Below are 25,854 nucleotides of genomic sequence, written 5' to 3'. Positions count from 1 at the left end.
GCTAATTACCTCAATGCAAAATGACCTTCTCCAAGACACATTACATTAAAATTGTTGAAAGTCAATAAGAAGGAAAGAAATTTAAAGCCAGCCAGGGTAAAAAGGACAGCAACCTACAAAGGAATCACTGTTAGGCTACCAGCAGGTTTCTCAGCAGACACTTTACAGGCAAGGAGGGAGCAGAATGGCATTCTCGAAACACTGAAAGATAAAAACTGTCATCCAAGAATACTCTATCCAGCCAGGTTATAAGTCAGATATGAAGGAGAAATTAAAGGCTTCCTCAGGCAAACAACAGCTGAGGGAGTTCATCACCACTAGACCTGGCCTACAAGAAGGGTTGACAGGAGCCTTTTGACCAGAAACAAAAAGGCAAAGTACCCAAAATTTTGAGTAAGGTGATAAACAGAATGAGAAAATTGGAACTCTTCCCCAAAATAGGTTTTAAAACATTTTATTACAGCATAAAGGTTAAAGGAGGGGGGAAAGCAGAAGAAACAATGATAACTACTTCAGTTTCGTAACTCACAACATAAAAATGGATAATTTGAGAAAAACAAAAACATAAAAGGGGAAGAAGAAAAAGATGGAACCCACACAGTGATATTATCAGCATGTGTGTGCTCAGTCATGCCTGACTCTTTGCAACCTTGTAGACAGAGAAGGCAATGGCACCCCACTCCAGTACTCTTGCCTGGAAAATCCCGTGGACGGAGGAGCCTGGTAGGCTGCAGTCCATGGGGTTGCAAAGAGTCAGACACAACTGAACGACTTCACTTTCACTTTTCACTTTTCACTTTCATGCGTTGGAGAAGGAAATGGCAACCCGCTCCAGTATTCTTGCCTGGAGAATCCCAGGGATGGGGAGGCCTGGTGGGCTGCCGTCTATGGGGTTGCAGAGAGTCAGACACGACTGAAGTGGCTTAGCAGCAGCAGACAGTAGCCCGCCAGGCTCCTCTGTCCATGGGATTCTCCAGGCAAGAATACTGGTGTGGGTTGCCATTTCCTTCTCCAGGGGATCTTCCTGACCCAGGGATCGAACCTGTATCTCGTGCATTGCAGGTGGATTCTTTACCGCTGAGCCATCTGGGAAGCCCCATCAGGAAAAGAAGGACTATTTTATCTATGAGAAGTTTTACACAAACATTACGGTAAAAACAAAACATAAATCTAGAAGAGAAAGACAAAAAATAAAAAAGAGGACACTGAGAAAACCATCAAATCAAAATAGCAGACAGAAACACAAGGAGAAAAAAAAAAACAGCAGAGAGATTGAGCAACCAGAAAACAAAATTGTAGTATTAAGTCTTCATCTATCAATAATAACCTTAAATGTAAATGGGTTGAATTCACCAGTCAAAAAGCATGGAGTGGTTGGATGGATTAAAAAACAGGACTCAACTACATACTGCCTCCAAGCGACCCACATCAGCTCTACAGACAAACACAGGTTCAAAGCGAAGGAACAGAGGATGAAATTGTTAGCAAATGATGGCCAGAAAGGGTGTGTAGCCATACTCATACCAAGCAGAACAGACCTGAAGACAAAAATGGATAGTATATTATTATGAGGGGGGAAAGTTATTAAGAAGACATAAAAGTTATTAATGTATTTGCACCTAACATAGGAGCACCAACATATATAAAACAATTATTAACAGACTTAAGGGGAGAAATAGGGGCTTCCCTCGTGGCTCAGTGGTAAAGAACCCACCCACCAATGTAGGAAACGTGGGTTATATCTCTGAGTCAACAAGATGTCCTGGAGGAGGAAATGGCAACCCATCCCAGTTCTTGCCAGGAAAAATTACATGGACTTGCAGGCTACAGCCCATGGGGTCACAAAGAGTGGAACATGACTGAGTGACTGAGCACACACACACCCACAAAGGGAGAAATTATTTCACACAGTATCAGAAGTCCTAGCCAGAATAATGAGGCCAGAAAAAAACCTAAAGGTATCCAAATTGGAAGGAAAGAAGTAAAACTGTCACTATTTGCAGATGATATGACTTTATATATACAAAATCCTAAAGACGCCATCAAAAAACTGAAAGAAATAATAAACAAACACATAAAGTTGCAGGGTACAAAATCAACACACAAAAATCTGTTGCATTTCTATATGTTAACAATGAGCTACCAGAAAGAGACATGAAGAAGTAAATCCCATTTACAATTACAACACAAAATATAAAATAACTAGGAATAAATTTAATCAAAGAGGTGAAAGACATGGACAGTGAAAAGTACAAAGTGCTGTTGAAAGAAACTGAAGAAGGCACAAATAAATGGAAAGATATTCCATGCTAGTGGATTGAAAGGATGACCTTGTTAAAATGTCCATATTACCTAAAGTAATCTACAGATTCAATGAAATCCCTATCAAAATCTCAAGCACATTTTTCACAGAAATAGAGCAAAAATTCTAAAATTTATATGAAACCACAGAAGACTGAACCGCCAAAGCAATCCTGAGGGTAAAGAAAAATAAAGTTGCAGGTATCACAACTCCCGATCTCAGACTATGTTACAAAGCTGTAATCAAAACAGCATAGTACTGGCACAAAAGCATAGATCAATGGGACAGAATTGAGAGCCCAGAAATAAATGCATGCACATATGGACAATTAATTTACAACACAGCAGCAAAGAACATACGATGGATAAAGGATAGTCTCTTCAATAAATGACGTTGGGAAGGCTGAACAGGCACATGCAAATACAAAGAAACTAGGCCACTACCTCACATCATACTCCAAAATCAACTCAAAATGGACTGAAGACTACAATGTAAAACCTGAAACTCTAAAAGTCCTAGTGGAAAACATAGGCAGTTCATTCTTGGTCATGAGTCTTAGCAATATCTCCCCAGGTATGTCTCTTCAGGCAAAAGAATCAAAACAAAAATAAACAACTGGGACTACAGCAAACTAAAAAGATTCTGCACCGCAAAGAAAACTATCAACAAAATTAAAAAGCTATTGAATGGGAGAAGATATTTGCAAGCAATTATATCTAATAAGTAGTAATATCCAAAACATATAAAGAACTGATACAACTCAACAACAACAAAACAACCCACTAAAACATGGGTGGAACTGAATAGACATTTTTCAAAGAAGATATACAGATGGCTTACAGGCAAGTGAAAACAACAGCATGAATTATTAGGGAAACACAAATTAAAACCACAGTGAGGTATCACCTTGCACCTGTGAGAAGGACTATTATCTGGTGAGTGTTGGTGGGAATGTTGGTTGGATAGCATCATCAGCTCAATGGACATGAGTTTGAACAAACTCCTGGATACAGTGAAGGACGAGGAAACCGGGTATGCTGAAGTCCATGGGGTCACAAGGAGTCAGACATGCCTGAGAAACTAAACAACAGCAATGGCCACTATGGAATATAGTCTCAACATTCCTCAAAAAACTGAGAACAGAACCACCATATGATCCAGTTATCCCACTCTGGGGTATTTACCAAATAATATGAAACCATTATTTTGAAAAGACACATGCACTCCCATGCTTACTGCATCATTACTCACAACTGCCAAGTTATGGAAGCAACCTAAATGCCCATGAACAGATGAATGGATAATGGATGACAGATGAATGGCCATGAACAGATGAATGGATAATGGAATACTACTCAGCCATAAAGAGATGAGATCTTTCCATTTGCAACAACACAGATGGATCTTGAGGGTATTATATAAGTGAAATAAGTCAGATGGAGAAGGAAAATACCATATGATTTCACTCATCTGTGGAATATAGAAAACAAATGAAAATACACGAACAAAATCAAAGAAAAACTAACTCATAGATACAGAGAACAGAATCGTGGTTACTGGAGAGGAAGCTGCTGGGGGAAGATGAAATGGATAAAGCAGATCAACTGTACGGTGATGGATGGAAACTAAATTTTTGGTGGTGAGCATGCTGTAGATACCCACACAGATACTCTACTTCTCTGTGTATATACATATATATACACCTATATATACATATATATAGATATATACACATAAATAAATAATAAATATATATACATATATACAATATTAAATATATACATAAATATACTCTACTTCTGTATATATACAGAGGTAGAAATATGTGGTACACATGAAACTTACAAAATGTTATAAACTAACGTTAATTCAATAAGTAAAAAAATAAAATAAACATACTTTGATCTTGGTCCTTAAAGGTTAATAAATAGATAAATAGACAAAAAGAAAAGTGATGAACCCAGTTTAGCCAACAGTCATATCGCCTGGTCTGGATTCTCTCTCAATATGTCACTTCCTTTCCTTCACTACACTACTCAAGACCCCAATCCTCACATCAATCATACTGAGTTACTGACACTTCACCAAACATATATAACTTGCTCATTTCCTGTCTTGACATCTGCCCTTTTTTCTGCCTGAAAAGCCTTTCTTCTCTTAATCTACTTGAAAAGCTTCAAGAATTAGTTAAAATATCTCTTCTTCTGGGAAGCATTTCTATGACCTGCTCAGAGGTAATTACCTTTTCTTTTGTGTTCGGCGAGCCCCAGTCTTAGCATGGTACTCATCAAATTTTCATGGTCACTTCCATTTCTGTGTTTGTCTTCCCAATAGGTCAGACTGCCTCACAGCTCAAACTATGTTCTATCTTTTTTCTTAAATACCAAGCATAGTGTTCAGGTCATGGCAGTTGTTTGATTATGACTCAGTTGAGTTCAGTTCAGTTCAGTTGCTCAGTCATGTCAGACTCTTTGTGACCCCACTGACTGCAGCACGCCAGGCTTCCCTGTCCATCACCAACTCCCAGAGCTTAAACTCACGTACATTGAGTCAGTGATGGTATCCAACCATCTCATCCTCTGTCTTCCCCTTCTCCTCCTGCCTTCAATCTTTCCCAGCATCAGGGTCTTTTCCAATGAGTCAGTTCTTCACGTCAGGTGGCCAAAGTATTGGAGTTTCAGCTCCAGCATCAGTCCTTCCAATGAATATTCAGGACTGATTTCCTTTAGGATGGACTGGTTGAACCTCCTTGCAGTCCAAGGGACTCTCGAGAATCTTCTCCAACACCACAGTTCAAAAGCATCAAATCTTTGGTGCTCAGCTTTCTTTATAGTCGAACTCTCACATTCAAACATGACTATAGCTTTGACTATATGGACCTTTGTTGGCAAAGTAATGTTTCTTCTTTTTAATATGCTGTCTAGATTGGTCATAACTTTTCTTCCAAAGATTACGACTACTGAGTGACAAATGAATGATAAGTGGGATGAATTAATGAATGAAATATGCTCAGCATTTGCTCTCATGCTGCTGTAGATAGAACATTCATGATACCTGCGGAAATATAATGTGACTCAGAATACTTACTCTTCTAAGGCTTGAAGCATGCTCCCGGGGTCCTCAGAAGATAGAATGTCTATCATTTGGTCATTGAGAGCGAGATCTTCATTCACACCATCAGCTGAGGTGAACTGGGAGTGCTCCAGCTTGTTTTCGTGATGCTGAACCTTCAAGAGAATTTCAGGAACAACAGTTGAGTGGGCCTTCCTGTGAATGTCACATGCTGGAAAAGTCATGAGGGAACATGGGGATCTGTAATCAGAGAATCTAGCTGGCCTCACCACTGGTGAGCAGACAAGACTCAGGCACAACATTGTACTTTCCTGGGCCTCATTTTCTCATCAAAGAAATGGAATCATAATTCCTGTAGCCTTGCACAGACTTGTTGTGTGGATAAAACAAAGCAGGGGATAGAAAGAGCTTTATAACTATAAAGATCTAATACAAATATTTCACCATCATCATCATTGTCCCCCCATCCTCATCATCACCACCAAAACCATCATATATCACCATCACCACCATCATCGCCACCAACACCATCATATTATCACCATCATCGTCATCGTCATCGTGATGCAGAAGAATATTAACAGATGGCAGATGGACTTCAACATCATGGATCTGGTTGGCTTCTAATCAGAATATAGAGTTGTCAGATGGAAGTGACATCATAGATAATTAAGCTCAATCCTTCAATTGGATAGATGATGTATCTGTGTTGCTCTCTGACATTAATAATGCCGCAAAAATGCATAATTATACTAACATTTAAGAATTTCTGTCCCTGTGCCTTGTATGAGTTACATCATGAAAATGTCACACAAAATGTATTGATGTCCCCACTTTACATATACAGAAAATGCAGCTCAGAGAGATGAAAATGACATTATTAGAGTTCACACAGTTCATAAAGAGCCTGCATGGTATTTGACCCGAAGTCTACCTAACTCTAAGGGCTGCCTTCTGCTTTATAACACATTTTCTCCTTGGTTACCACCACAAAGAAAAAAAAAATTTTATAATGTGGAAAGATTTCATATTGTGACGTTGGAAAAAAAAATACTACAAGAGTCTTCTTAATCTTAAATCTTAGATCTTAAATCAAATTCACACTTTGCTTTCCTCCCGTGGTTGTAACAATCAGCCTTTAATCTCCAAGAAATGAATTCTGCTCCTTCATCGAATGAGCAGGGTGAGTCTTGCTCATCTGTGATTGATAACAGCTTTGGGAGAGTAAGTAGAATGTCTCATTAGATGGGCTATTTTTCTTCTCTTCACTTCTGCCTGTCAAGGAGATTGTGGGTTGACCTCACTTTGAAATGACAAGTCTCTCCTCCAGGAAGTAGAGACAAAGTGAACAACGGGACAGGACTACCAGCCTCCAGAGGCGGGGGTGTCCCTGGAAGCCAGGTCTCAGCCTATACTCGGCCCCCTGAAGGCTGTTTGGCTTTACTGGACTCAGTTTCCTCACTACATGGTGAAGGAAAAAGATGACAAATGTTCCTTTCAAGTTGCTGGACCTCTGGGTAACAGTCACCCAGACCCCATGGTCCTGCAGAAATGAACCACCCCTCAGGGTGCTCACTCCCAGCAGTGACTTCTCATCCTAGGACAGCAACCTGTTTCCCTGCCTCCGTCTGTCCATCCTCTGATTGGCTGCGGGGTGATGGTAGAGACTCATTCCTTCACATGTTCACTAAGTGCCAAGTGCCAGGCTCCTTACCAGGCAATGGGGATTACAGCAGCCAGCATCAGTCCTCCAACCACGACCCCTGCCCTTGCTCTTCCGTGCCTTTGAGCCCAAGATCTACCAGCCAACACCTACACTTCTTTCCCTGAAGGCTCCTTCTGGCCCTTCAGACTCCATTTCAGGGAAATAGCACCTTTGTCCTGGCCCCCTCCCCACCCCTGTCCTCAACCAGCAGCATTTCATAACTCAATACCCATTCTCTTTCTCCCTTCAGGCAGGATGACTCTGAGGCTGCTTCTACAATGTCCCGAGTTCCCAGGTGGGATGAAGAAGTGCCTGGTACCCACGGTGGTAGCTTGACTGGCTGCCTTCCTTCCCATCTCACTCCCCCATCCCCTACCTTTACTTCCTGGGGTCACTTTCCATATAAACTATTTGCATTTGGATCCTGGTCTCAGGGTGTGCTTCTGTGGGAATGCAGACCAAGACAGGAACACAGAGACTGAGGAGTTCACAGATGGGGATAAACAGTGGGGAGGATGGTGGTCCAGAAGCCAGGGCAAGAACCCAGAGAGAGGGCCCCTGACTCAGCCAGGTAGTGGCCAAGTGATGACTTCCAAGGAGAGGCAAGGCCAGAGATGAGTCTTACAGGATGTGTCAGAATCCTGCTCATTGAAGAGCAGAGGGAGTATTACAGAAGCATCCTGGTGAGTGTGGAGAGCTCAGCAGTCATTGTCTAGAGTGGGATGTCGGGGTGTGAAGCTGGACCACAGGGGGCTCTCTTTATAAGCTGCGCTAAGCCGTCTGGGCTTCATCCTGAGGACGAAGGGCAGACCAGGACCTGAATCAGGGTGTGGCATGAATGCACAGTGGGCCACACAGGCAGGCACTCAGTGATTCAGCCAGAATTAGGGGTTCCCAATCCTGGCCATCTGGTTAGAATCATCCAGGGAGCTTTTAAAAACAGCTAATGCTGGGGATGCCTCCCGGGAAAGCAGTCTGAGTCTGTGCAGGAGGGCCTAGCTTTGAGCATGCATCATGGTTCCCCGGGGGTCCTGACATCCCTTCCAGAGTTGAAGGATAAACTTGAACCTCACATCTACCACCAACCAACTGCCCTCCAGGAAGAAGATGTGTGTGGATTCCCACCTGATGTCTGGTAAGCGAGCTTCCCTTCACACACTGGTATCGAACCATGAAAAAAAGCACAGCCCAGGTCAGCACCAGGGAGAGGATGAAGGCCACGCAGAACCCTGCTGCGTGGAGGCCGTGGTTTGGCAGAACCTGTGGGATAAGAGAGAGAAACAGATCTGTTCGTGGTCACACTTCACATCTTTCAAGGCAAGTTACAACTGAGTTAGAGAAGAGCAAGAACAGAGTCAGTGAGACCAGCCCGGTTTGGATGGAGCTTTGCCTCCTATTAGCTGGTTGTCTTGGGACCACTGCTGAACCTCTTTGGGCCCAAGCACTTCAAGGAGCTGAGCATGGAGGCTTGCACACAACAGGACCAACCACCCCAAGGCTGGTACATCACAGGCACTCAGGAATGTTAAATTCCCCAAGCAAATATGTAACAATCCTAAGGCAGCAGGAAGGAACCATGACATGCTTTCAGTCAGGCAGAATTTTGCAGAGGCCAGAGCAAGAATCCATAGTGCCCTCAACTTCCCTTAAGGTTGTCCACTCCCCCGGCCCTGGGACCACTACCCATTAGGGGTGGAGCCCACTTTGGACATCAGGGTCACTCTGGAGGATGCACGTGGCAGGGGCAGCATCACACAGCAGAAGCAAAGCCCAATAATGACCATCCAGGGTGAGATGCAGAGCTCATGCTAGCTTCATTCAATGTGCCAAGCGTACTCTCTCCTGGACGGTTTCCTCCGGGCTCCACTCTGTGACATCCTGGGACTAATGTGGATCCACTGATGGGCCAGGAGTGGCCAGCACCAAGTAACAACTGTGAGAAGCAGTAAGTTCTAGACTTCCCCCACATTCCACCCTTCCCTCCACCATCTCTTTGAGATCCAGAACATGATGGTTAGAGGGAGGGGTGGAATGGGATCTCTTTGGGATCCAGACAGCAGCAGCTGCCATCTCCCTAAGCACTCAGCATGGGGCAGGCCTGGGGCCAAGGTCGTGCTCTCACGTCGGGGCTCACATCGGAATCACCTGCATGGCCTGTGTTTCCACCCTCAGGGATTCTGCATCACCAGACCTTGGGCAGCAACCGAAAAGAGGCATTTCTAGCAAGTTCCCAGGGGTTGCTGCCGTCCTTCTTGACCAGGGGCCACTCTCTGAGAACCCCTGGGCTAAAGGTTTCACAAGAACTAACTCCTTGAATTCTCCCAAAGACACTTTGAGTAAAATGAGGACAGCTCTGGCTTTCAAATCCTACAGACCTGAATTGGAATGCCTCCTCTATCAAAAGAGCTGGAAGGTAACAATATTTGGGGGCCATGGACTTGACCTCTGAGAACCTCAGTTCTCTTATCTGTAACATGGGGATAAAAACATTACTTCTCACAGCAGGGAGAGTAAATCAAATAAAAACCCAGAGGATATGCATGCAAAGTTCGACTCTTTTATTTAATTGACAAATATGTATTGGGTGTCTACTGGGTACTAGGCTACATGCTAGAAGCTAATAAGAAGGAGATGTTTTCTCCCTTGTGTGATTATGCTCTTCCTGTTGGCACTGGCCAGGGCTGACCCAGACTACACGCTTCTCACAGACAAGGGCCTGGAGCAGCACAGCAGCTGAAGCCTGGGCTCTAGACTCAGACCACTGGGCGTGGGGCCCAGCTCTGCTACCCCGTGGCCATGTGGCATTGGGCAAATCACTTCATCTCTCTCTCTCTCTTTTTGGTGCGGAGCATTTTTAGTCTTTTATTAATTTGTTACAATATTGTTTCTGTTTTATATTTTGCCTTTTGGTTGCAAGGCATGTGGGACCTCAGCTCCCTAACTAGGGATCAAACCCACACCCCCTGCATTGGAAGGTAACATCTTAGCCACTGGACAGCCAGGGAAGTTCTCACTTCACCTCTCTTTGCCTTTGCTCTTTCCTTGTAAGACAGAGATGAGAGCCCTCCAAAGGTTGTGCTGAGGATTAAACAAGAGACATGAACAAAGTCCAGCGAAGTCATCAGAAGAGGGCCTGACCATGAAACTCGCTCACGAAATGTGATTTTTGCCCTGCCTTCCCCTGTGGGCTGGGTGACCCAAGGCGACTCCACTGGTCCAGAAAGGGAGGCGCTATGTAGTGGCCATTAACCACTCATTTCATCAGAAGGTTATCTCAAAAACAGGCCTGGGAACTTCCTGGTAGTCCAGTGGCTAAGCCTCTGTGCTCCCAACGCAGGAGGCTCGGGTTCAATCTTTGGTCAGGGGAACTAGATTCCATATGCCAGATCTAAGAGTTTGCATGCTGCAACTGAGATCTGGTGCAGCTGAAATAAATAAATAAAAATAAATACTTAAAAAAAAAAAAAAAAGAAAGAAAACAGGCCTGGCTTGAGAGAGCCTCCCATTTTGATGATACTTTGATCCTTTGGAGAGTTTTTACCAAAATGTCTATACTCAAAAATGAAGGAAAAAATGTCTGTGTCCTTAACCAGGGGCTTTAAAAAGTCCATCCCTCACCTCTAGGGTTCATGCCTCAGGAAATAATTCGAAGCTATACATAAAAGTTTACACACAGGTTGGTTTTTGCCATACATTGACATGAATCAGCCATGGGTTTACATGTATTCCCCATCCTGAACCTCCCTCCCTCCTCCCTCCACATCCCATCCTTTAGCCTCCAATTAAAATAAATAAAGTAAAAAAAAAAGTTTACACACAGGTTGGTTGATATGCACAGAAGATTTATTTACATATAAGACTGTTTTTAAGAACATTAAATAAAATAACAAATGTGGATGTATCCTAAATGCTCCACAATGTGGAGAATGGTTAAATATTTTAAGATTCTATGAATTATTCTATCCACATAATGGGCAATCATTCAGCCATTTTGTAAATTTTGAGAAGCAAGGTAACACATGCATGCCAGTGGGAGAAAATGGGTTTTTGACAGAAGACAAGGGTTTAAAAAGAAAAGTGAATAACCTATGTGACCTTCTTCACCCTCTTCTAACTCTGCTTCCCAGAGGTTCAATTCAGTTCAGTTCAGTTCAGTCACTCAGTCGTATCTGACTCTTTGCGACCCCACAAATCGCAGCACACCAGGCCTCCCTGTCCATCACCAACTCCCGGAGATCACCCAGACTCACATCCATCGAGTCAGTGATGCCATCCAGCCATCTCATCCTCTGTCGTCCCCTTCTCCTCCTGCCCCCAATCCCTCCCAGCATCAGAGTCTTTTCCAATGAGTCAACTCTTCGCATGAGGTGGCCAAAATACTGGAGTTTCAGCTTTAGCATCATTCCTTCCAAAGAAATCCCAGGGCTGATCTCCTTCAGAATGGACTGCTTGAATCTCCTTGCAGTCCAAGGGACTCTCAAGAGTCTTCTCCAACACCACAGTTCAAAAGCATCAATTCTTCGGTGCTCAGCCTTCTTCACAGTCCAACTCTCACATCCATACATGACCACAGGAAAAACCATAGCCTTGACTAGACGGACCTTTGTTGGCAAAGTAATGTCTCTGCTTTTGAATATGCTATCTAGGTTGGTCATAACTTTTCTTCCAAGGAGTAAGTGTCTTTTAATTTCATGGCTGCAGTCACCATCTGCAGTGATTTTGGAGCCCCAAAAAAATAAAGTCTGACACTGTTTCCACTGTTTCCCCATCTATTTCCCATGAAGTGATGGGACCCAATGCCATGATCTTCGTTTTCTGAATGTGGAGCTTTAAGCCAACTTTTTCACTCTCCACTTTCACTTTCATCAAGAGGCTTTTGAGTTCCTCTTCACTTTCTGCCATAAGGGTGGTATCATCTGCATATCTGAGGTTATTGATATTTCTCCTGGCAATCTTGATTCCAGCTTGTGTTTCTTCCAGTCCAGCGTTTCTCATGATGTACTCTGCATAGAAGTTAAATAAGCAGGGTGACAATATACAGCCTTGATGTACTCCTTTTCCTATTTGGAACCAGTCTGTTGTTCCATGTCCAGTTCTAACTGTTGCTTCCTGACCTGCATACAGATTTCTCAAGAGGCAGATCAGGTGGTCTGGTATTCCCATCTCTTTCAGAATTTTCCACAGTTTGTTGTGATCCACACAGTCAAAGGCTTCCAGAGGTTAGATAGTTAAATAGATATTGGTTTTAATTTCTATAGTTTAGTGAACCAGAATGGTTAGTTAACTTAAATATGCTAAAAATTACACATGCATCTTTATTTCTCTATTTATCAACATTACACATTGTTTATGCATTCCTGCTATGACAGATGTGGATTTAGGTCATGAATTTTTAACCTAAAAATCTGAAGGATTTGTTACCTCCCAAAGGCTTTATATCCCTCCTTACACTTCCTCCCAATTTTAATAGTTATATTCAGTTAGCTATCTTTGCCTAACTTTGAAAAGTTGAAACTCAATTTTTATGGCATTAAATTTAGAGAATATTTCTTGTCTTCTTACTAAGAAACATGGTGAAACTAAGGCCCGATATTTTCCTCCTCCATCTCTTTTCACTACTTCTGCCCTCCAGAATTTATTATTTATTTTATACATGCGTATATGTATGTATATTCTACAATCACATTTAAGTCTTTGTGGTGGTTTATAAGTTAATTCTAAAAATAAAAGAAATTAAAGACTATCATGATTATGATTAGACATACATATTCACTGCATATGAATGGATATGCATATTCACTCAAATTAACTGAATGTAATCCTGTGTAACTAAATGTACACCCCTGTGTGCGTGTGTATGCTAAGTCAATTCAGGTCTGACTCTTTGCAACGCTACCGACTGTAGCCCGCCAGGCTCCTCTGTCCATGGAATTCTCCAGGCAAGAATACTGGAGTGGGTTGCCATGCCCTTCTCCAGGGGATCTTTCTGACCCAGGGATCAAAACCAGGTCTTCTGCAGTGCAGGCAGAATCTTGGTCTGAGCCACCAGGGAAGCCCAATACATGCCCCTAAAAGTGACATATTTTTAATGCAGTGCCCTTTCTTACCCTATCAATTTTCAAAATCATGACATATTTTTAAGATTACTTCAATTTGGGCCAACACATCCCTGTGTAACTTTTTGTTTTTCCTGGGGTTTCTCATTGCTTTTCTTTTTCTTCCTGGTGTAACATCCGTTTCCTTAATGATATTAGTTGTTGCAGAGAGTCATTTTGTTGTTGTTGTTGTTCCTTAAAGTCGTCACTCCAGGAGCTCTCTGACATCCAGCTCTACCGAGGACTGGCTACTTTCTAGGCTTGCTGCACGGCTATAACTGGAGGTCTCTCTTTACTGCTTTCTGTATTGCACGCATGCTCAGTCATGAAGTAACATCCAACTCTTTGTGACCCCACAGACTGTGCCCTGCCAGACTCCCCTGTTCATGGGATTTCCCAAACAAGAACACTGGAGTGGGTAGTCATTTCCTTCTTCAGGGGATCTTCCCAACCCAGGGATAGAACCTGTATCTCTTGCATTGGCGGGCGGGTTCTTCACCACTGAGCCACCAGGGAAGTTCCTCCTATAACATTGTTATATTACTGATTAAAGAAAAACTATGTTTTGGAATCCATTCCTTACATTTTCTTATGTTTTGTTTTGTTTTTTTAGTTTGATAGAGCATTTTCCATATTTGTGTGGGCTGAAGTAAATTTGTGTAGAACATGCTTTTATTTCTCATGTAACTCTGCACTCACGTGATTGTTATCTTGGCTGAGTCCAAGGTCCAAAACCTTTTTCCCTCAGAATACTGATGCTGCCACTCCACTGTCTTTTAGTGTGCCTGATGACCTCTTAAAAGGATCTTGCTTTCTAGGAGTTTTAAGTTCTGAATGCTCAACCACTTACAAGAAGATTATGAACTATTTTTTAAATGCAGCAATACACACATTATATAATATTTACCATTTTAGTCATTTTAGAGTGTACATTTCAGTAATGTTAAGTACAACCACACATCACCACCATCTCCAGAACTTTTGCATTTTGCAAAACTGAAACATCTCCTCTGCCCAGTTCTGCTCCCCACTCCTCCCCTCCACAGGTGATCTGATTATGATGGGGGAGCCCCATGACCACCTCCTAGGTTCAGTGATTCACAAAGACTCACAGGACTCAGTATATAGTCATCCTCACACTATGATTACAGTGAAAGGATACAAAGAAAAATCAGCAATAGGAAAAGGCACGTGGGGCAAAGTCCAGTGGAAACCAGGAGCAAGTTTCCAGCCTCTTCTCCCAGCAGTCACACAGGACAGACTTAATTCCTCCAGCAGTCAGTGTGATGACCCATGTGAAATGCTGTCCACTAGGGAAACTCATTTGAGACTTGGTACCCCTGGAGAAGTGGAGGGGGTGGAGCACTAGGGATACTAGAGGACAGGAAGGCCTGGTGTGCTGCAGTCCAAGGGGTCGAAAAGAGTTGAACACGACTTAGTGACTGAACAACAACAACAAGCCCTGGAGTAGGAAATGGCAACACACTCCAGTATTCTTGCCTGGAAAATTCCATGGACAGAGGAGCCTGGTGGGCCACAGTCCATGGGGTCGCAGAGTCAGACATGACTGAGTAACTGAGCACACAGGCACTCATGCAACTAGGGTTTTTACTCAGGCCTAGAGCCAGACATCCTGGAATGTGAAGTCAAGTGGGCCTTAGAAAGCATCACTACGAACAAAGCTAGTGGAGGTGATGGAATTCCAGTTGAGCTATTTCAAAACCTAAAAGATGATGCTGTGAAAGTGCTGCACTCAATATGCCAGAAAATTTGGAAAACTCAGCAGTGGCCACAGGACTGGAAAAGGGCAGTTTTCATTCCAATCCCAAAGAAAGGTAATGCCAAAGAATGCTCAAACTACCGCACAATTGCACTCATCTCACACGCTAGTAAAGTAATGCTCAAAATTCTCCAAGCCAGGCTTCAGCAATATGTGAACCATGAACTTTCTGATGTTCAAGCTGGTTTTAGAAAAGGCAGAGGAACCAGAGATCAAATTGCCAAAATCTGCTGGATCATGGAAAAAGCAAGAGAGTTCCAGAAAAACATTTATTTCTGCTTTATTGACTATGCCAAAGCCTTTGACTGTGTGGTCACAATAAACTGTGGAAAATTCTGAAGGAGATGGGAATACCAGACCACCTGAGCTGCCTCTTGAGAAATTTGTATGCAGGTCAGGAAGCAACAGTTAGAACTGGATATGGAACAACAGACTGGTTCCAAATAGGAAAAGGAGTATGTCAAGGCTGTATATTGTCACCCTGCTTATTTAACTTCTATGCAGAGTACATCATGAGAAACGCTGGACTGGAAAAAACAAAAGCTGGAATCAAGACTGCCAGGAGAAATATCAATAACCTCAGATATGCAGATGATACCACCCTTATGGCAGAAAGTGAAGAGGAACTCAAAAGCCTCTTGATGAAAGTGAAAGTGGAGAGTAAAAAAGTTAGCTTAAAGCTCCACATTCAGAAAATGAAGATCATGGCATCCAGTCCCACCACTTCATGGCAAATAGATGGGGAAACAGTGGAAACAGCGTCAGACTTTATTTTTCGGGGCTCCAAAATCACTGCAGATGGTGACTGCAGCCATGAAATTAAAAGACGCTTACTCCTTGGAAGGAAAGTTATGACCAACCTAGATAGCATATTCAAAAGCAGAGACATTACTTTGCCAACAAAGGTTCGTCTAGTCAAGGCAATGGTTTTTCCTGTGGTCATGTATGGATGTGAGAGTTGGACTGTGAAGAAGGCTGAGCACTGAAGAATTGATGCTTTTGAACTGTGGTGTTGGAGAAGACTCTTGACAGTCCCTTGGACTGCAAGGAGATCCAACTAGTCCATTCTGAAGGAGATCAGCCCTGGGATTTCTTGGGAAGGAATGATGCTAAAGCTGAAACTCCAGTACTTTGGCCACCTCATGCGAAGAGTTGACTCACTGGAAAAGACTCTGATGCTGGGAGGGATCGGGGGCAGGAGGAGAAGGGGACGACAGAGGATGAGATGGCTGGATGGCATCACTGACTCGATGGACGTGGGTCTGGGTGAACTCCGGGAGTTGGTGATGGACAGGGAGGCCTGGCGTGCTGCGATTCATGGGGTCGCAAAGAGTCGGACACGACTGAGCGACTGATCTGAACTGAACTGAACTGAGTCACTTAGGCATCCTCTGCCTGCTACCGTGTGTGTGTGCTAAGTCACTTCAGTCATGTCTGATTCTTTGCGACCCTACAAACTGTAGCCTGCTATGCCCTTCTCCAGGGGCTCTTCCTGACCCAGGGATCAAACCCATGGCTCTTATGTCTCCAGCACTGGCAGGTGGGTTCTTTACCACTAGTGCCACCTGGGAAGCATGCACCAAAATTCCAGGCTCCCAGAAGAAAACAAAACATTTTCAACATAAAATATATTGTTTATTAGAACGCTTTAGGCAACGTGAGCCACTCTTAGTTCGGTAAATGGTGAGGATCGTCCTGAAATCCAAGTTCCCAAATGCCAGCCAAGGACTCACCTTGTAAGCTGGCCTTTCTAAGGACAGCCATCTCAGGTCAGCTATGTTAACTCTTCTGCACACTGGCCACTATGTTATACTCAAACCCTACCTCAGCACCTGCTCCCAAAGAAGCCAACCTGTGACAGCAGGTTTAATTCAAAAGGGCTGCAGACCTCAGTGCTCAATGTTACAATAGCCAAGACATGGAAGCAACCTGAATGTCCATTGACAGATGAATGGATGAAGAAGATATATGCGATGGAATATTATTCAGCCATTAATAAAGAATGAAATAATGCCATTTGCAGCAACATGGGTGGATCTAGAGATTATTATACTAAGTGAAGTCAAATCAGACAGAGAAAGACAAGTATCACATGATATAGCTTTCAAGTGGAATCTTTTTAAAAATTATACAAATAAATTTATTTATGAAACAGAAATAGACCCAAAGACATAGAAAACAAACTTATGGTTACCAAAGAGGTAAGGGGGGTAGAGATAAATAGCTTGGGACTAACATATACATTCTAATCTATATAAAACAGATAACCAGTAAGGACCTACTGTACATACAGCACAGAAAACTATACTCAATATTTTGTAATAAACTATAAAAGAAAGAAATCTGAAAAAAAAAATATATATGCAAAACTGAATCACTTTGCTATACACCTGAAATTAAAACAACACTGTAAATCAATACACTTCAATTAAAACAATGGTTGCAGATTATGGGAACATTTAACACATTATTTAGGAGCTGGGAGACAACTAACCCATTTCTCATTCCTGGGATCCCAATGCAGGCTGTATGTAGTTAAGGTTAAATTTATCTGACAGATGAACAAGGCCAACTTGACCTTCTAGACAATCAAAGCCAAGTTATGTCAGAACCAGGAGTTTTGGTCCTGATGGTTACTGAAACCTGAATACAAGCGTGTTGCCACATACGACTCACCTATGATGAATCAGCCTCTGTCCACAGAGGCTGTTATCAGAGATGGTCAGAAAACCAATTCTGTTTTCAGATGCAAACACCCTGATTCTAAATCTTACATTTTGATTAGCACCAAATTGAAATGCAAGCTCTCCATTCGTGCTGGCAACAGCCCTCTGAGCCCTGATTTGTGTACCTACCAGATAAGAAAAAACAAATCAATACATATGAAAAGCAGTTCACAGAGCCTATATTAAAATACGGATGGAAAAGAGACAAAACGTCTGTCTAAAGAGAACAAAAGGCTGTAGATCAGTGATATGTTTTCAAGGTTTTTTCTTTCACAGAAGGCAATTTTTTTTTTTTTTTCAGCTGTAGGGAGAAGAATGGAGAGGTGAAGGACATTAATGACATTCGATCACCTACAATATGCCATTCCCTGGCTTAGGTGCCTATAGGGGGTTGAATTGTGCCATCTATAAAGATATACTAAAGTCTTATCCCCAGTACCTCTGCATGGGACCTTATTTTGAAATAAGGTCTTTGTAGACATGATCAAGTTAAGATGAGGTTATATGGGATTGTGTCTGGTCGCTCAGTCGTGTCTGACTCTTTGCAGCCCCACAGACTATAGCCTGTCAGATTCCTCTTCCCATGGAATTTTCCAGGCAAGAATATTGGAATTGGTTGCCATTTTCTACTCCAGGGGATCTTCCTGAGCCCGGGATTGAACCCACATCTCTTATGTCTCCTGCAGTGGCAGATGGATTCTTGACCACTAGCACCACCTAGGAAGCCTAATCCATACTGGATTAGAGTGGATCCTGAACCCAGTGATGGTATCATTATAAGGAGATGGAGACTTGGAGACAGACACACACGGGGAAAAGACCATGTGGTCATGGAGGCAGAGATGGGAGTGATGCAGCTACAGCTGAGGAAGGATTTCCAAGAGCCACCTGAAGCTAGACAGAAGCAAGGAAGGATTCTTTCCTAGAGCCTTCAAAGGGAGCAAAACCCTGCTGACACTTTGATTTCAGTCTCCTGGCCTTGGGAACGGTGTGGGAATAGGTTTCTGTTCTAAGTTTTGTGATCATTTGCTGCGGCAGCCTCAGGAAATGAACAAAGTGTGCTAGTGCTTTATCTCATTCAATCCATCTTCAGCAATCTGGTGGGGGATGTATTATCCCCTTTCCATTGAGAGATAAACAGAGATGCAAAGAGTTCAGATAGTTAATCAAAGTCCACAGCCAAAGAGCAACACAGTTAGCTCTGTTTGACTCCAAAGTCTGTGTTTTCCCCTAGTACATCAGACCACTTACCATCCAGGGGGCTGTCTGATTTTCTAAACACATTTTTAGTCCCAAACTCCCATACCACAGTAGAAGTTGCTTACATGATGGATGAGAACCAGAAAAAAAAATACTGGGACATAACTTTAGGTAGGCAGGATCAATGTACTAAAAAAGGCAAGAACAGAACTAACTCATTCTCCCAATCAAAATCTCCCTCCCTTTCCTACTTTATGAAGTAGAACAGCTGAGACAGGCCACCTCCCTCCCACTCTTTTTCCAACCTCCACCTTCTCTGAATCTCCACCTTGAGATCTTGCCCTCCTTAATCAGTTGTGCGGACAAGAGAACTTAAAGAGCAGAGGCAGTGTGGGGAGCAGGAGCTTAATTTATCAATAACAACATGGCTGCAGCAATGAATGCCTGTATTTAGGAAAAGGACAAAGCCAGACCAGCTCTGCAGACCATACCATCTTTCTCCCCTTCTCTCCTGCAATTTCTACTTTCCAATATCAGGTGATAAGTACACCTAGGTAAAGACTGCCTCCTTGGGGCAAGCCTACTCACAACTCTCACTTTCTTCTTTTCCACCTTCTCCATTTATCTGTGTTGCTAAGTTAAGCTAGGTCCTGCTTCCTTGACTTGCCCACAGTGCCTCCACTCTTCAACTTTCCTCCTCCATATAAATGACCGAAGAAGAATGAATCTCGAGATTTTGTTTTATGGGAAGGAAGAAGCTCCCTAGAGTCACTCGTATCACCATCATTATCATCACCACTAACATCGCCACCAGCCGCATCATTATCGCCATTATCACCACCATCATTGCAGCTAATATGTATTGACCAGATACTGAGCACCAGGGATAGTTCCAAGTGTATTACATGCATTACCCATTCACTCCCCACAGCAATATTATAAAGTGGGCATTACTTTAATCCATATTTTCAAATAATAATACCAAATACAGGTAAGTTAAATAGACGGCCTAAAGTCACAGAGCTAGAAAGCAGTAGACCCAGGATTCACATCACAAAGTCTAGACTAATAGCTTTCACACCACAGCTGCCTCCGCAGGGCTCAGGCTCCAGCCTGGCCTTTTACCAGGAGCCCTGCATTAAACTGTCAGGGGCTTGCACCATTGTGAACATTCTGATACTCTCTGAGCACCCAGCTCACCTTATTAGGGTGTGACTAGGAGGGCAGAATTTTAGAATTCCTGAGTCTCTGGCCAAAAGCCTTCACAGTCCCTCAAAACTATGCTTGACTATCAACATTTTCATTGATCTTTCACCAGAGGCCAAGTAATTCCTTTCTAATCATTGCTGTTGTTGTTTAGCCGCTGTGTCCGACTCTTTTGCAACCCCATGGACTGCAGCCCACCAGGCTTTTCTGTCCGTGGCTTTTCCCAGGCAAGAATTCTGTAGTAGGTGGGGTGATGGGTGGCTGAGGTGAGGGGGAAAACCTGAGGACTAGGGTGGGAGGAGGGGCAGCCCCTGGCTCAGCTCAAAAGACAAGGAAGACCTTCCAAGAGGTGACTGTGGGCAGAGGGCAATAAGCCAGGCCAGGAGGAGGGTAAGCCAGGCAGACAGAAGGGCATAAGCAGGACCTGCACGTGGCAAGAGACACAGCCCAGTTCCAACACAGTGGGTTAGCAACATGCGACATCACTCTATGGGCTTATGGGAGATCACGGCAGGGTTTTAAGTCAGGAAGTAACATGGTCAGATCAGTGTTTTAGAAATAGAAATCTGGCTACTATGTGGCTTCAGCCTGGAGGAAAGCACACCTGGATGCCACAGTCCAGGGAGAAATGCTGAGGACCAGAAACAAGGCTGTGAGAAGCAGCAGAGCGTACTCATAATACCACGGACCTAGACCATAATTGCTGAGCAAGGTGGAAGGCGGGAGGAGAGGGGACGACAGAGGACGAGATGGTCGGACGGCATCACCAACTCAAGGCGGGAGGAGAGGGGACGACAGAGGACGAGATGGTCGGACGGAATCACCAACTCAATAGACATGAGTTTGAGTAAACTCCGGGAGTTGGTGATGGACAGGGAGGCCTGGCCTGCTGCAGTCCATGGAGTCGCAAAGAGTCAGACACGACTGAGCGACTGAACTGAGGCCCTAATTGGGGGTTCAGCTCTCAGTTCTGCCCCCACCACACGGGGGGGACCCTGAGCCTCCCCCACCCTAAACTGCAGTTTCCACATCTGTAAAATAAGGGCAAAAATCTTGCAGACAAATTCCACTAATCATTTGAAGCACAGATTTCAAAGAGCCTATTTATCTTAAACTTCATTATCTAAGAATAAAGAAAAGGAGGTGGCTCAGTGACCCCAGCCTCCACATCCCCAGCGTCCCCACTAACTTTCCTTCTCATCTCTGGAAAAGAATCATCTGTTATTACCACCTCTTTAATCACATATTAGCTGGTAACAGATTCCTTTGATGAGTTTCACCATTGTTATTTATGAAGAGCAATGCCAGACCAAAAAAAGACTTTCAAAAGAAATGCTTTAAATGCTTAAAATCCAATAAAAAGTTACACGACCATGAGGAAAAATTATTTATACAGTTTGACTTCAATTATGTAAGAAATGCATTCATAGGCTTGGGGAAAGCAAGAAACCACCATGTTAACAATGGTTATCTCTAGCGACAAGGCTAGCGGGTGATTCTTCTAATTTTCTCCTTGTCTGTCTCTCTTTCTCTCTGTGTGTGTGTGCGTGTAGAGTGGTGGTTTCTTTAAAATGTCCACAATGGACATACATTAAATCCCATCCCCCCCCCAAACCAGAAAGGTTCTGAAAGGGAGACCATATTGATTTCCCTAGAAGAGATTTTAGGAGTAATTTCACTAAGATCCTTCTACTGCTTGAGGAAGCAGAGGGCTGTTGGCCCACAGCCCTTGAGGGGCAGCTCTAAGGGCAGAAACTCTCACAATTCTGGCAGGAGCCAGAGCTTGCAGGTAACCACAGACAGAGATAATCACACACACTAACAGAGCTGTTAAGTTACAAATCTAGTGAATGAGGCTTGGATTGCAGAACCACAGAGCATGATTCCATTCCTCAATGTTTGTCATCAAGCTTCAGGACCTTGGCCAGTTCCCAGAGCATCTCAGGACCTAGGAGTTTTTTTATTTTCAAATGAGGAAGTAAAACTAGGTAATCTTTAAAGTCTCTCCCTGGGCAAAAATTCTACTGTGATGTCAATAAAAATGTATTAAGTGCTAACAAGGAGAATAATCTCAAAGTCACAGCGTGACAAGGTTTATCGGATGCCCAATGCCACTGGATCCCAGCGAGGGGTGCCACCAGCATGCTTGGGAGATGTGAAGGAATGACGGAGGTGGAGAAAATTGGTCAGGGTTCCCATAGGATGTATGCCAGCTACCCAGAAGACGGGAATGAAAAGATCAGCATATGTAAAACCAGAGTGAAGTGGGAAACACAGGAACCCCATGGCACTGGGATATAGCAGAGGTCACCATTTTTGATGGAGCCTGAATACCACCTAAGGGAACTGGGCTTTATCAGCAGGTAGTGGGGAGCCCCTCCAGAATAGAAAGTGAGCAGGCTGGTGTTTCAGGAGAGCAGGACTGGACAGGCAGGAGGCTGGGGTAGTAATTCAAACAAGATGTAACATGGAGAAGGCAGATGTGAAGAAACGTCACTGCATGCCCCCAGCCTTCTGTGCTTGTGTGTTTGTGTGTGTGTGTGCATATACGCTTAGTCGTGTCCGACTCTTTGCAACCCGATGGTCTGTAACCCACCAGGCTCATCTGCCTATGGGATTTTCCAGGCAAGAATATTGGAGTGGGTTGCCATTTCCTACTCCAGGGGATCTTCCTGACCCAAGGATCGAACTTGTGTCTCTAGTGTCTCCTGCATTGGCAGACAGGTTCTTTATCACTGGCACCACCTGGGAAGCCCTCTGAATGAAATCCAAATTCACATGATTTTGCCAGAAGAGTTACAAGTTCCCTCCACTGTGCTAAAGGGTACATATTGTAAATCCTTGTATTTGAGAAATTCTCATATCATACATAGCTACTTACAGAGGCTATTCTTTATCTTATAAACTAATAGGAGCTCTTTATATATCATAAAAAGCTGGAGTAGGAAATAGCAAGGCTGTATATTGTCAGCCTGCTTATTTAACTCATATGTTCAGTCGGACATGACTGAGTGACTGAACAAGAACAATACATCATAAAGACATTGCTGTTGTTGTTCAGTCACTCAGTCCTATCCTACTTTTCCAAGGACTGCAGTACATCAGGCTCCCCTGTCTTTCACTATCTCCCAGAGTTTGCTCAAACTCATGTCCATTGAGTTGCTATCTAACCATCTCATCCCGTCGTCCTCTTTTCCTTTTGCCTTCGATCTTTCCCAGCATCAGGGTCTTTTTCAGTGAGTCAGCTCTTCGCAGAGATGGCCAAAGTATCAGAGCCTCAGGTTCAGATCAGTCCTTCCAATGAATATTAAGGACTGATCTCCTTTAGGATGGACTGGTTGGATCTCCTTGCAGTCCAAGGGACTCTCAAGAGTCTTCTCCAACACCACAGTTCAAAAGCTCAGCTTTCTTTATAGTTCCAACTCTCACATCCATACATGACTACTGGAAAAACCATAGCTTTGACTAGATGGACCTTTGTGGGTAAAGTAATGTCTCTGCTTTTTAATATGCTGTCTAGGTTGGTCATAGCTTTTCTTTCACAGAGCAAGTGTCTTTTAATTTCATGGCTGCAGTCACCATCTGCAGTGGTTTTGGAGCCCAAGAAAATAAAGACTCTCATTGTTTCCATTGTTTCCCCATCTATTGGCCACGAAATGATGGCACTGGATACCATAATCTTCGTTTTTTGAATGTTGAGTTTTAAGTCATCTTTTTTACTCTCCTTCACTTTCACACTTTCATCAAGAGGCTCTTTAGTCCCTGTTCACTTTCTGCCATAAGGGTGGTATCATCTACATATCTGAGGTTGTTGACATCTCTCCCTGCCATCTTGATTCCAGCTTGTGCTTCATCCAGCCCAGCATTTCACATGATGTACTCTGAATATAAGTTAAATAAGCAGAGTGACAATATCGATGATTTTCCTTGATGTTTTTTTCCCCCATAGCATATTAACCAGGATTTACTTTTTACAAACTATTTCATCTATTTAGATTTATATCTATTGAGGGAGTTCATCTTCATTTTTCTTCCAGAAGATCCAGTCAATTGCTCCCCAAATTAATAAATGAAACATTCTCTCCCCATTGAGTTGAAATATCATTTTATCAGATACACGTATGTGTAGGTACTCTATTTTGATCCACTGGTCTAGTTTCTCTTGCAAGACCTGCATATAGTATTAACACAGCTTTCTAATTTTTCATATCCAATATGGCAAATCTTCCCATGTTATTCTTCATTTCAACAATTTTTCATCTAGCCTCATAAATTTATACTTTCAGATGAAACTTTGATTGATTTGATCACATTCCTCCTCCCAATTCCACTATTATTCTTACAGGAATTACACTCGAAATGAATTTGGATGACATACCAATTGGTTTAAATGTCTCACTCTTGATTAGATCCAGATCCTTCGAGTAAAATATGGTGACTTATTCTCCTGGTGCCTGGCAGGATGCCCAGCTTTACTATGAGAAGCTGGAGTGAATCAGAACACCTCCACGCAACTATTATATACAGGATGGATAAACAAGGTCCTACTATAGAGCACAGGGAACTATATTCAATATCCCGTGATAAACATAATGGAAAAAATATGAAAAAGAATATATATGTATAACTGAGTCACTTTGCTGTACAACAGAAATTAACACAGCACTGTGAATCAAATATACTCCAACAAATTTTTTTAAAAAAAAGAACACCTGCACTCAATGTCCAGCACAGGGTGGAGTGATTTTTTCGTCTCTGTTCATCCAGGAGGCAGAGAGGCCTTCTTGGGGCCTTGTCTGACAGATGTCAGTTTCACCCTCAAGAAATTAATAAAAAATTAAGGAAGTAACGGGGTCTCTTCCAAGTGTTGCAGATCCCAGTTTACATAACGGGTTACATAATGTCTTTACTTTGTATTGGGTTGGCCAAAATGTTAGTTCAGACTTTTTGGCCAATCCAAAATTGTTTTACCTGCTTGATGAAAATGTCAGAGGAGCTTATACCTCACTGCCAAGCTCTCCCGTTCATCAACACATGTTCCTAGTATAATGACATTACCTTCGCAGGTGCCCAAGCCAACCTGGCGGCTCACACACTTTACCTGGCAAGGGCCATTACGTGTACCCTCATGATGCCAGGCACTGCTTGTGTGTGTGTGCTAGTTGCTCAGTCGTGTCTGACTCTGCACTGTGCTTGCACCCAGTAAATCTTGGTTCACATCCAACCCACAGTCAAAACAAGCTTAACCTTGATGTCAGATCTTCAGCTGCATATTTTAGAAACCTCTCCTCCATCTTTAGTTAAGCCTTTTCTTTAAGCTCCAACTGAACTCTTACCTCTTCCAAGAGGCCTGTGATCCACCGAGTCCACTCAGCTCCCCTGCACCTTGTCAGTACCACTTGATCTATGATCTATATGTCAGGTTACAACCTCACAAATTCAGTCACAGCTGATGTACACTGTTTGGCTTTTTTCCTCTTGTTTAATGTTGCAAAATCGGGGGACAGATAGTGGGTGATGGGCAGTCTGAATCTCCAGGCTGCTGCAGACTCCACTACACCTTTGAATCTTCCATAGGCCTGACTCACACATTTGCAGCACTGGTGTGAATCTCATGGAAATTGAGCTTGCGACTCTGATACACACAGTTAATCCAAAACAGTTGCACAACAGCATTGTTTACATGTTTCATAACATTGATGAGGCTTATTGAGCACTTAGAGAATGCCAGGCACTGTGCTCAGTACTTTGCCTGACTCAATTCATTT

General features: G+C 43.1%; 1 protein-coding gene across 5 annotated transcripts in view; it reads right to left on the bottom strand.

Moving 5' to 3' along the window:
* Window positions 1–25,854, bottom strand: part of EVC2 (EvC ciliary complex subunit 2) — a 165,317-nt gene that overhangs the window by 100,467 nt on the left and 38,996 nt on the right. For all 5 annotated transcript variants that reach the window (XM_024992973.2, XM_024992972.2, XM_024992975.2 and 2 more), the window contains 2 exon segments: window positions 8,205–8,339; window positions 5,390–5,529 (listed from right to left, as the gene is read on the bottom strand). In XM_024992973.2, the coding sequence (XP_024848741.1) occupies window positions 5,390–5,529; window positions 8,205–8,339 (275 nt within the window).

Source organism: Bos taurus, chromosome 6 (genome assembly GCF_002263795.3).
Source record: "Bos taurus isolate L1 Dominette 01449 registration number 42190680 breed Hereford chromosome 6, ARS-UCD2.0, whole genome shotgun sequence".
In the NCBI taxonomy this organism is placed as follows: Eukaryota; Metazoa; Chordata; class Mammalia; order Artiodactyla; family Bovidae; genus Bos; species Bos taurus.
Note: the sequence above shows the minus strand (reverse complement) of the source record. Positions and strands in the feature narration are given on the sequence as shown.